We start from the raw sequence: 13,581 nt of genomic DNA on the forward strand, positions 1-13,581 counted from the left end.
GGAAAATGAATGTATCTCAGTTTCTGAACATAAAAACTTGCACTGGCATTCACACAAGCATGCTTTTCTGAATATCAGCCTAATTTTAAAGATTCCTTCAGCACCAGAAGAATTAACTTCTCCTGCTGAAAAGTCAGCTGTGTTAAAAAAAAGTTTATTTTGAACCAGTGGAGTCAAAGTACACTTCAATCCCATAATCATTTCCTTCAACTGCATTTTTGTGCTCATCTGACACAAAATGGGAAGGCTTTGTTAGTAATTTGCCAAGCCAACCTTAAAACATTTATGACTCATTAACAGAGGAAAAACACACACACAAACACGGTTCCAAGTGCATCACACCACGTTGTGCTAGCTGATAGCAAAACTGAAGAGTGAAGAAAACCAGCACTGACAGGAAAACGCCTTCAGTGCAACTCACTTCCGATCAGTGTCAAGTTCACTGTCGTCTAACTGTTAACTGTTGAGAAGTGAAGACTGATGACACGTTTTTAAGGCACAGCAACCGTAGCACACTCAGAGAAGGTGTTGGAATTTTTCTTGGGATTAAAGTGATCAAACTGGATATACCTCATGGACAGGTACTAAACATTTGCCACACTATTACTTTTGTTTGTAGCATAAATTTGGAGAACAAATTTTGTTAGAAGCACAACATGAGGATTGGGAGGTTAATATTTTCCATGGATGCATTAAAGCGGGTTCAATTTATAAATTTGACAAGTTATTTATTAAAAATTCTAATATTTGATGGTGACCAGTGACCACTGGATAAAGTTAAACTAATTTCTGAATGGCGAACAAACTAACTGGCTAAATTGTTGTGGTAATATACTGATGTTCCAACAAGTATGGTCTTAGAAATAAAATCAGAGTGACAGCAGATGGGGAATTGAAATGAAGTCTTTGTTGTATGTCGCACTAGATCAGCATTGAACAATTGTGCACATTCCATGTATTATTTGTTATCATAAAGAGTACTAACTTTGCTTTGTTTAACATGTTTTCAACACATCTAAAAATACATGCCTCCTCTAGTGATTAAATAGTATTCTACAGTTCTGAGTGTTTGTATGGAAAAAATGACACCTTACATTCACCACTATGATATTATATACCGATCCTTACACCCGTCTCTCCATCTCAGCTTAACACTTCTAATTTAGCAGTTGGATTCATCATTTGTGCTATTTTAAATATGGCATATACCACAGTTTTTGGACAAGTCACAAAACAAAAATTCTGTTTAAATATTTTCATGCACCAAGTGATAAACAGTAATCTTGAGGAGAAAACTGTTGTTCAGGAATTGAATTTTAAGAAATTACACCCAAAGAACGAAAGAAGTTAGACTTGGTCTGATTATCAGTTGGAAATATAACCAAATTTACAGATTGATTAAAAGGATCTGCTGCTAAAAAGAGAGCCAGTGCACTGGGATCTTTGGAAGAGCTCATCTGTAATCACATTCAAAGTTTCCACAAGGATTACACTCACTTAGGTTAAGGACTGAAAGACTGCTTGGTCCAGCACTTCAGCAGGTCCTCACCTTTACAATTCAAGAAGCGGGGATAGACTTACAGTTAGAACATCCACATTTACCCCTTTACATCTCATTCCTATAAGACACTCCTTAAAACTACCTCTGTGGAGAGATAGCAGAGTTAACATTTCGGGCTCCACAGATGCTGGAGATCTGTTAAGTTTCTATAGTATTTTCTGTTTTTTCAGACTTCCAGCATGCAGTGTTCTTTGTTTTACCTTAAAACTACCTCTTTAACAAGAACCTGTCTTAACATCTCTTTATGAGCTGTGTCAAATGCTGTCTGGCAACAGTCTTATGCAGTGCTTTGGGGTGATTAAGTACGTTAAAAATGTGCTTTATAAATGAAAGTTTTGTTCAGTAAACAAAGTTGTCTTCTTTTAAAATACTTCAGCGGCAACTTGCCATAGAGTTATTTATATCTGCCTGTCTAGTGAGAGCAATCAAAGGTTTATTAAAAGTGCATCAATATCTTGTGGGAAACAATTGTTGTTTTACTTAGCATTTCAGATCTATGTCAGTGGGATTTGTGGTGTGAGGCTTGTGCTAATTGAAGTGAGTGTTTTCGTAATGGCAAAACGATTCCTACTTTAAGAATTTCATAAGAAATTATGAAAGTAGAATTGGCAATTCTGATAGTCTGAATGTACCTTATTTGATTTTGAGCACCAGTAGTGCAAGTAAAAGCTCTCAATTCAGTCTTTCATTTGATCTGAGCCCTTTAAGAAGTTGTGCAATGCTGCTGTATGATCTCAAATACGCAAGTATGAGGAAGGAGTGCCCCCATGCCAGCTGATCAGATGCCTCCATTTTAATCATCACATACCCAAAACTGTTGAACATAAGTCTTGTTGAGGCAATTTTATATTCATACTTAATTTATATTTCTTTTGTTTGTTAGAAAATTACTTTGCCTCTTTCCCATCTGTTTTCCAATATTCTTACAATAGGTAGAAAGCCTTATTTTCAACTCCTCAGGTGCCTGTCTGAAATCAGAGGGACAAACTACAGACTCGCTTCCCAAACTGCTTTTACATAGTACGTCATTGCAACCGGGCACCACACAATGTTGACAACAACCTTATGCCATTATGTAAAATTTTAAGCTCCGCAGTGAACATATGACATTCTCATTACCATTAAGACACTGGGATCCTCTTGTTTATAACAACTACAACGATGGACCCCCACAGTGTGGTCACTGAGATAAATGAATAGAATGGAATGTTCATCAGGCAGTAGTCTAAGCAATGTGCATTTATATGATGCCTTATCACAACAAACCATCTTGAAGTATTTCACACAATGAATTTCTGCTAAAATGCAAGTGGACGTTGCTGTTCTCCAGCATAACAATGAGATAATTGCTTTTGGAGGTGGTGACTAGGAGAAAACAGTGCCCCATGGGATGTGTAATATCCAACAGAACTGCTGAAACAAGCAGACGATATCTAAGTGTACGTTCAAATTATTTGAACCTTCTCCAAATTCTTTTCTTTTAAATTCATGCCCACTACAAAAGCCTGTTTGCACAGTAAAGTCCTCACATTCAATGAACTGAAATGTGACCTTATGCAAATGCTGTATTTGGCTAGTATGCTCAGGGTCAACGACAAATCCTTTCACTGTTTACACAATCACAGGAAATGCCATATGCTGCCCAGGGTCTCCAAAATTAATATAGTGTTAAACAGCACCAGTCAGGTTGAAAAGTACTCATTTAATTTTTATTGAGACATAGAAGCAAAATGATCAGCAGAATGAGTCCTGTAATTCATTCTCTGATGAACTCTGGACCATTCATTCGTAATGAAAAGCTTTATGTTGCTGATAAACACAAAAACGTCATTCCAGCTTCCAGCTCATGACGTGGTGCCATTAAAGAACATTAGCCATGCAGCCAGTTTATCACCTTATTCTTTCTTCCTGTTTCAGTGTCAAACCGATACAGAAAGATAGAGTGTATCATCGTGATTTTAAAAAAATTGTCCAAGAAATTCAGTCTCCTTCAATATAAAGCACAACTGCCAGGGGTTTGACCAGACAATTGAAAAGGCCACAGATTATAAACAAAAGTGATGTATTAATTATTTCAGTGTGGTAAGAGTTGATATCTGCTAACCATTGTTGGATAAATATGACCAGTTCTGTCCTAAACAAACATACACATCTGTTAAAGTGATTTCGCAAGCCTAAAAGTTATCAGAGAGGATGAATTAATTCTCTTACAAGGACTTGTCCAAGGAACACCCTCTCTGGCAGACATTCACCACAGTTTTTTTCAAATGTTGCCAAAAATTTCATAAAATATTGAATTTCGATGTTATGAAGCATTGGTCTAAACCAAATAATATCACTTCCATGAACGCAGCACTCCCTCCACACTTCACTTTTTCCTAATGTCTGTCTAAATATCTGACCTAATATGTCCAATGTAACTTGGTGTCAATTTGTTTTCTGATAAGATACGTCACAGAGTCATTGAGCTGTACAGCATGGAAACAGACCCTTCGGTCCAACCATGCTGACCAGGTATCCTAAATTAATCTAGTCCCATTTGCCAGCATTTGGCCCACATCCCTGTAAACCCTTCCTATTCATATACCCATCCAGATGCTTTTTAAATGTTGTAATTGTACCAGCCTCCACCACTTCCTCTGGCAGCTCATTCCATACACGCACCACCCTCTGCATGAAAAAGTTGTCCCTTAGGTCCCTTTTAAATCTTTGCCCTTTCACCTTAAACCTATGCCCTCTAGTTTTGGACTCCACTACCTGGGGGGTGTTTAGCTTTTGATGGCCCAAATGAAACATTTCTAATTACTAATTCATTTCTGGTATGTTCATATGGATCTATTTGGATTGTATTGTTGAATACACTTACATCAGTGGCTGCAAATTCTTGGCAACCCAATGGGACCCTTTGGAATGATATCAGTGCTTCAGGTATGCTGTTGTTATTCAAAGGTTTAATTTGCGGCCCTCTGCTATGCTCTCAACTAAGAGGTTGGTAGATTCAAATTGGTACGTAAGCATACATAACAGAATGTAATTTGCACCTCAAGCAGCAAGAGGACATAATGAGTCTGCAAAGGGCTCTAGATTGGTTAAGTGAGTGGGTAAAAATTTGGCAGGCGGAGTACAATGTGGAAAAATGCAAAGCAGCAAACTATTTAAATCGAGAGACTGCAAAACTCTAAGGTAAGGAGGGATCTGGATATCCTTGCGCAAGACTTTAAAAAGGATATTATCCAGGTACAATTAGAATGATACAGCATCAAAGTATGGGTGTTTTGCTATAGTTACACAGAACTTTGGTGAGACCACATCAGGAGTCTTGCATACAGTTTTGGTCACCCTATTTATGAACGAACACAATTGCATTAGAAGCTGTGCAGAAAAGATTCACTCGACGTGATGGTTGGGATAAGTGGGGAGTATCTTTTGAGGAAAAGTGCGGAAGGCCAGGTCTGTATTTATTGTAATTTAGAAGATAGAGTGATCTTACTGAAACCGACAAGTTCCTCAGAAGAGTTGGCAATGTGCATCTTGAAAGTATCCTTCACCTTGTGGAAGAGGCTAGAACCAGAGGAAACCATTTAAAAATAAGGGCTGTCCCATTTAAAAATGAGAAAAGGAGAACTTCTTTTCACGGAAGGTTGAGAGTCTGTGAAAATCTGTCCCTTAGAGATCAGTGGAGGCAGCATCATTTAATATTTTTAAGGCAGATCGAGATTAATTACCTGTTACTCAAGAATCTGAAGGTTTTGGGAGTAGACAGGAAAGTGCTAGAATCATATCAAGAGATGGAAGTAGGCTGAGGGGCTGAGTGGCCTACTCCTGCTCCCAATTTCTACATACATACCTAAATTTAACTTTTCATGGCTCAACTGAAACATTCCCAAATTCTAACTTAATTCTAGTATATTTGTATGGAGCTGTTTGGGTTGATTTGTTGCAATACAGTAGATAGTGAAATCTGCTTGCACGAGTGACTAAAAATTCTTTGAAGCAAAAGATTTCATCTAAATTAAAAGTCACCTCATGTTCTTTTAGGCAACCCATCTCTACCTATAGTAACAGAACTTATAGTAATAGTCAGTCTATTACTATAAGGTCCTTTTTTGTTAAAGATGATGGATGTTGCGTCTGCTTGGGGTAGGATAAGAGTCAGTGAGCAATTAGTGCTACAATGAGATTGGACTGAGGCAAGCCCTTAACCTCCTTATGAACTGTATCACTTCAATTAATCTCGCGAGTTCAAGTTATCTAATCTTTATTGCTGTCTGACCCATCTCCTCGACTGACGAAAAAAGATGTACTTTTGGCATAGTGCCATTTTGTTGTGTTGGGGTAATGGTAGTGGAGGTGGGGTCGGGGGAAAAGAGAGAGAGAGAGAGAATGAGAAAAAGATGTGGGATCTTATTACTCATCAACCATAGAGGGCAGACAGGGCCTCAGTTTAAAGTCTCATTTGAAAGACACTTTCAATAGATTGTTAATATATTGTTATATATAGCCATCACAGGGCCAGAAATCTGTGAGCTGTCCTCTTAATTGGGGCACACTGATGAGACCACTGGAGAAAAGAGGGAAAGCTTTGTAATGTAACAATATTACAGCATTAACAGTAGCTTAGTCTAACAATGCAGAGCATCCAGAATTAGCAAGTTAGCAAAATGCATAAACAGAAATAGAATCAATGCTCCCATCTCACATATGGGTTCCACTGTTAAACTAAGAGCAATGTAATGCTAATACATTAGCCAGTCCATCTTTACATCAGCTTACTACTTGCCTAATTAGGAATCAAATTATTGACAGAAACACATCATAATGTGCTGCCCTGTAAGGTTAGCTGGGTGCTGTACATCAAATGTTTTAGAAACAGAAAGTGCTGGAAGGATAGGAGCAGACGGTATGAGAAAGTATTTAATTGGGGGAGGGGGAATTACAATGCTATTAGGCAAGAACTATGGAGCACCAATAGGCATCAGATGTTCTCAGGGAAATGCACGACAGAAACGTGGAGGTTGTTTAGGGAGCAGTTGCTACAGATACTGGATAGGTTTGTCCCACTGAGGCAAGGAAAGGTTGTAAGGTGAAGGAACCTTGGATGACAAGACATGTGGAACATCCAGTCAAGAGGAAGAAGGAAGCTTACTTAAGGTTGAGGAAGCAAGGATCGGACAGGACTGTAGAGGTCTATAAGGTAGCCAGGAAGGAACTGAAGAATGGATTTAGGAGAGCTAGAAGGGGGTATGAGAAAACCTTGGTGGGTAGGTTCAAGGAAAACCCCAAGGCTTTCTATACTTATGCGAGGAACAAGAGGATGGCCAGAGTGAGGGTAGGACCGATCAGGGATAGTGGAGGGAACTTGTGTGTGGAGTCAGAGGAGGTAGAGGAGGTCCTTAATGAATACTTTGCTTCAGTATTCGCCAGTGAGAGGGACCATGACATTTGTGAGGACAGCATGAAACAGGCAGCAATGCTCAAACAGGTTGTTGTTAGGAAGGAGGATGTGCTAGGAATTTTGAAAAACGTGAGGATAGATAAGTCCCCTGGGCCAAATGGGATATACCCAAGGTTTCTACGGGAAGCGAGGGAAGAGACTACTGCCCCTTTCGCAATGATCTTTGCATCCTCACTGTCCACTGGAACAGTACCAGAAGATTGGAGGGTGGCAAATGTCATTCCCTTGTTCAAGAAAGGGAATAGGGATGATCCTGGAAATTACAGACCGGTCAGTCCTACTTCTGTGGTGGGCAAATTATTGGAGAGGATTCTGAGAGATAGTATTTATGATTATTTGGAAAAGCACAGTTTGATTAGAAATAGTCAGCATGGCTTTGTGAAGGGCAGGTCATGCCTCACAAGCCTTATTGAATTCTTTGAGGATGTGACAAAACACAACGACGAAGGTAGAGCAGTGGATGTGGTGTATATGGATTTTAGCAAGGCATTTGATAAGGTTCCCCATGGTAGGCTCATTCAGAAAGTAAGGAGGCATGGGATTCAGGGAAGTTTGGCTGTCTGGATACAAAACTGGCTGTCCAATAGAAGACAGAGGGTGGTAGTAGATGGAAAGTTTTCAGCCTGGAGCTCAGTGACCAGTGGTGTTCTGCAGGGATCTGTTCTGGGACCTCTGGTCTTTGTGATCTTTATAAATGACTTGGATGAGGAAGTGGAAGGGTGGGTTAGTAAGTTTGCCGATGACACGAATGTTGGTGGAGTTGTGGACAGCGTGGAGGGATGTTGTAGGTTGCAATGGGACATTGACAGGATGCAGAGCTGGACAAAGAAGTGGCAGATGAAATTCAACCCAGAAAAGTGTGAAGTGATTCATTTTGGAAGGTAGAATTTGAATGCAGAATACAGGGTTAATGGTAGGATTCTCGGCAGTGTGGAGGAACAGAGGGATCTTGGGGTCCACGTCCAAAGATCCCTCAAAGTTGCTACCCAAGTTGATAGAGTTGTAAAGGAGGCATATGGTGTGTTGTCTTTCATTGGCAGGGGAATTGAGTTTAAGAGCCGTGAGGTTATGCTGGAGCTCTATAAAACACTGGTTAGACCACACTTGGAATATTGTGTTCAGTTCTGGTCACCTCATTATAGGAAAGATGTGGAAGCTTTAGAGAGGGTGCAGAGGAGATTTACCAGGATGCTGTCTGGACTGGAGGGCAGGTCTTATGAGGAAAGGTTGAGGGAGCTAGGCCTAGGGCTTTTTTCTTTGGAGCGAAGATGGATGAGAGGTGACTTGATAGAGGTGTACAAGATGATGAGAGGCATAGATAGAGTGGATAGTCAGAGACTTTTTCCCAGGGCGGAAATGATTATTACAAGGGGGCATAATTTTAAGGTGATTGGAGGAAGGTATAGGGGAGATGTCAGAGGTAGGTTCTTCACACAGAGAGTGGTGGGCGTGTGGAATGCGCTGCCGGCAGTGGTAGTGGAGTCAGATACTTTAGAGACTTTTAAGCGACTCTTGGATAGGCACATGGAGGATAGTAAAATGTAGGGTATGCAGGGTAGATTGATCTTAGTCGGGTAGTAGGTCGGCACAACATCGTGGGCCGAAGGGCCTGTACTATACTGTTCTATGTTCTAGTCTCAGCTGGTCTGGCAGAATCTCAGAGAAACAAAGTTAACATTTCAAGTCCAATATGATTCTTCTTCTGAATTGTTTTTCTTGTTTTATCCTCACTACTTTTAACACAATAAAATAAAAATACAACAGACTAGAAATCAGTGTAATGGCAGTTTTAATAGAGAATAGCATTAATGGGATATCTCCATTCACTGTTCATATTGCCTACATTCCTGCTGCAAACTGCTGGAATATCAATTCAGGAAAAGAACAGGAATGTCAAAGTAACATCTGGGCTCGTCATTCCCAATGGCTTAACTCCCTGAACAACAACAATGGGATAATGGCAAAAAAAAAACACACTGAATGACAGAGTAGAAAATATGACGAGTCAAATTAGAGACAGAAATGATAAGAATTATGACACAGAAAGAAAAAGATAAGACAAAAATTAAAAGCAAGCAGAAGAGAAGGACATTATAACCCATTGTTGACTACAATTACAGGAATTGTTAGATGAAGAGATAAATCAGTGAACAACATCAATAAAATAATTGGAAAGCAAGTTGATTAGATGGGAATTGCCAGACTAAAACAGGCCACAGTCTGTCTAGCCTACCTTCTCTTACCCTTGGAGGTGACTGATACAGCAATAATGGATCTTTTTATTAGACATAGCAATCAGTCTATGAGTAAATCAGCAACAGATCCAGATACAGCATGAAGAAAAGCCCAGTGGTGAAGTGTTTAGGGAAACAAGGACCCAAAATCAACTGTTTCCAGAAGGGGTAGGAGTATAAGTGGAAATATGAATGTCTATGTACACAATCAACAAAGAATCGGAATAAATCCTGTCCAAAATAGGCTGCAAACAGGTAACACGTTTCCCTCTTTCTGTTCATTGTCAATTAATGGTTGCAGAACATGAACTGTATATTTCTGAGCATTTGAACAAAAGATAGTGATTCTTGGCCATATTTACAATGTATTTGATGATGCTAAAAGTTCTGATTTGCTTATGAAGACATCTTATTAAGTACAAGTGATTAGTGAGGATTGAAAAAAGAGGTACATTCCTCAGAATACAGAATGCCACCTTAGGCAATCTTTAGTGATTCACTGGTTTTTTAACATAGGCCAATGTTCACCTTCACAGAGTAATTGTTCACATGACCTAGGCAAAACTAGAAACTCATTGTGAAGGAAGCGAGACATAATATTATCGATCCATCACCATACTTGTACCCACTTCTGATCTGATGCACCTAGTTAATTCTTAGGACTGTTATTATTTTACAAAACAGCCCCTCAGCCCAAAAGATAGGTATCATTTCTAATTGTAATTTATTTTTGTCTCCACAGCCAAGTTAGCAATCTGCTGAAAGAGGGCGAGTGACGTCACTATGTGGAGTTGTGTAGGTTCTAATGGAACAGTAAAGAGTGTGGACCAGCAGTTCTGCTACGACCTTGAACTGGTCTTTTCCATCCTCTCCATCATTTACCTCATCATCTGCTTCCCTTTCAGCATCTGCTACAACTCCTTGCTGGTCCTTGTCAACCTCTACAACAAGCCGGCAATGACTATGCCTGATGTATACTTTGTCAACATAGCGATCGCAGGCCTTATCCTCAGTGTTGTGGCCTTGATACAGCTGCTGGGGCCAGACAATCCACAGTGGGCCGTATGGACATTCAATAGGGAAGTTTACATCACCTTGCTAATATTGTTTAACATCTCAGCATTGGTGACCATGTACTCTACCACATTGCTCAGCTTGGATTACTACATTGAGCAAGCTTTGCCAAGAACTTACATGTCCAGTGTCTACAATACCAAGCACGTCTGTGGGTTCATCTGGGGAGGGGCTGTCCTCACCAGCTTTTCATCCCTTCTGCTGTATGTGTGCAGCCATGTTCCCAAGATAATCGAGTGTTCAAAAATACAGAATAAAGAAGTGGCGGATACCATCATGGTGTTTATCGGTTTCTTTGTCCCTGCTATAGCAGTGCTGTACGCCTTAATACTGATTCTCAGAATACGGAACCAATCCACTCCTCTTGATCAAGATTCTGCAAGGCTGGATCCTTCTACACACAAGTTGCTGGTGGCTACAGTCTGCACTCAGTTCATACTGTGGACCCCTTATTACATGACTCTGTTAGTTCACATCACATTTAACCCTAAAGGATCAGACTCAATAACGCAGTATCACATTTACTATTTTGTTAAGGGCTTATCCAAGCTGCTGGCTTATTCATGCAGCTTTGTTATACCACTGCTCTACACTTACATGCACAAAAACTTTACCAACAAACTGAGGCAGCTAGTCAGAAAACTGGACTGTTGGACTGAAAGATGCTGTCACCAACACTCAGAGTTGCAGCAACAAGTCTTTCTGAGCTAGGGCTAAGGTTCCTTCAAACGGTGTGCGTCTTCACAAATCAAGGTGGAATAAAAAAATATTGCAGTACTGGTCCTAACAGCAACAGCCCTGCAGCACCTGATATTAACTACAGCATAAGTTGAACGATTCCATCATAATGGAGTTCTGTAGATTAAAGAGATCCAATACCATTTCATCATGCAACATTACTCTGGCCTGTATTAACCAATTCCCTAAGCTCAATACTCAGTCCAGCAATGGAATATATTTTTAGGTGTTTGTGATGATTCTTTGCATCCAAAGCTGTGTCAACAGTTAGTGGAATGGCAAGCTAGCAAAAATGGTGAAACCAAACAATCAAAAGGCTTGAATGTGCTGTCCTACTATCTCCAATCAAAAGGCTTGTCTGCATCAGGCCCAATGAAAGTGTTTTGTTTGGCTGAGTAACAAACAAAAAAAACCTGTCAATCAGGCCTTGAATCAGGGTCTACCATCTGTATGTCTTGAAGCAACAGGAATAGTTGATGAGAGTCCCAAGGGGTGAAGAATGCTTCCAGTTGTGATAAGCTGCTCAGACAGGGTGACCAGTGAACTCTGCCCACCATTCAGAATACTACTCAACTAAAGTCGACCAACTGAATGATTTGTTTGTGTGTTTGGAAGGCTGTCTTGCTGAAAGTCTCATCAAAGTGAAAAAGTCAGAAGTCAATATAGAACATGTTCAATGATGGGACATCTTAAACCATTGTGATATAAGCAGAAGTCATTTTTGACAGTGAATTTCAATGAAGATCTCCACAACTGAGCCTATTCAGACACATCAAAACTGTCAATGACCCAATGGACTGTGGTCAGCTTCACAAACAGACAAAGACATAATTTATCATTGCTACCATTCCATCTGTTAAATGTGTGGTATCATTGTTAACTAATTTGTGAATGATAACTTTGCATTTGTAGATACATAACTGTTGACCACAGTTACTAGACAAAGCACGAAAGTATGAAATAGTCCAATGCTATTTATTATCATTGCATTTTAAATAAAGAGAGATATATTCAAGTTTGGATTTGCTTCAGATATACACTTTAAATTACAACCTGCAGTGATACAGTCACACCAGCTGAAATAAAAGGCAGTATGCAATTAGAGTTTTCAGTAGAAATGCGTGTAACTGAGTAATGCAGGAGTTATACCTTTATCCCCTTCTTTCAAGGCCTGGGATTAATACCAAGAGTGGTGATGGAATGAAAGTATAGCATGGACCTCAAATAACAACCTTAATCTATTTCTCAATCGATATGTAACTCACAAGGGTCTTACTCACAATGATGGCTGGTCAAGGGCTTAGAAATTTCACACCAGCCCAAATTAATGAGTGACAACATCCCTAGATATGTTGCACTTGACTGGAGAGTGTACTGCCCTTTGGTGTTGGGATGAAAACTATTTCGTTCTATCGTACACACCTAACGTAAAAATATCACCATTTTTATCAGTATTAGTATCAGATCCATGGGATTGACTTTACCAGCCCTGTTAGGGGACAGGATGATCGGTGGGGGATGACGTAAACTGGTATGGGAAGACAAAGGTTAGCATGCCAGTCATCACTGCCTTCTGGCATACCATCTTACTAGCAGGGAAAAAGTGGCAAACAGCTTTCCTGCCTGAGGACAGCTCTTAAAAATTCTTTCATGGGATGTGAGCATCCCATACTTGCATCACCAGCAAAGACGGATTTTGTTACACTGTAAAGTGTCCAATTAAAACGCTCTATCTGCTGCCGCTAGTGGGAACGCTATGCCATGTGAGGGTATCATGAGATAAATCATGGCAGATTACTAGCAGGCTGAAGGTGATTTATTTTATTCATTCACAGGATGAGGGTGTTGCTGGCCAGGCAGCATTTATTGCCCATCCCTAATTACCCAGAGGACAGTTAAGATTCAACCACATTGTTGTGGCTCTGGAGGCATGTGTAAGGATGGCAGTTTCCCTCCCTAAACGGCATTAGTGAATCAGATGGGTCTTTTGACAATTGGCAATGGATGCATGGTCACCAATAGATTCCTAATTCCACATTCTTATTGAATTCAAATTCTACCATCTGCCATGGTGGGATTCGAACCTGAGTTCCCAAAACACTACCTGTGTCTCTGGATTAGAAACCCAGCAACAATACCACAGGGCCATCGCCTCCCCAGATGTCCTCCTAATCAGGCATCTTTTGGTGCATCAGAGAGCTCTACCCCCTCCAATGACAATGGCCACGTCCATGGCAGTATCACCATCTTTGCTCACCAACAGGCTCCTCGCCCCACAACCCATAACTGCCTGATAGGTCCCAGCACCCGAAAACCCTGTCTCCCTGTTTGGTAAGCCAGCATCCTTCCATGCTGCCAACTTCTTTCAAGTGCAGTTGCAAAATGGCCACCATTTCAGGTGGCGCTGCTATATTGCCAGTCCCTCACTTCGCCAGCAATTCTTGCAGTGGACAGCTCATTGGTAGAAATGGCAGCCACGACTGCCAACAGTTAACTGGATGCCACTTGTAAAATGCGTC

General features: G+C 40.4%; 1 protein-coding gene across 1 annotated transcript; it reads left to right on the top strand.

Annotated features, from left to right (window-relative positions):
* Positions 1-373: 373 nt before the first annotated feature.
* gpr146 (G protein-coupled receptor 146) lies at positions 374-12,077 on the top strand. Its single transcript, XM_020528612.2, has 2 exons — positions 374-581; positions 9,993-12,077. Exon 2 carries the CDS (start codon positions 10,034-10,036, stop codon positions 11,033-11,035), a length of 1,002 nt encoding a protein of 333 aa, XP_020384201.1. The 5' UTR covers positions 374-581; positions 9,993-10,033; the 3' UTR covers positions 11,036-12,077.
* Positions 12,078-13,581: the final 1,504 nt, after the last annotated feature.

Source organism: Rhincodon typus, chromosome 21 (assembly GCF_021869965.1).
Source record: "Rhincodon typus isolate 14 chromosome 21, sRhiTyp1.1, whole genome shotgun sequence".
Classification (NCBI taxonomy): domain Eukaryota; kingdom Metazoa; phylum Chordata; class Chondrichthyes; order Orectolobiformes; family Rhincodontidae; genus Rhincodon; species Rhincodon typus.

Coding starts and splice junctions, on each gene's coding strand:
- gpr146 (XM_020528612.2), top strand. CDS start 10,034: ATGTGGAGTTGTGTAGGTTCTAATGGAACAGTAAAGAGTGTGGACCAG.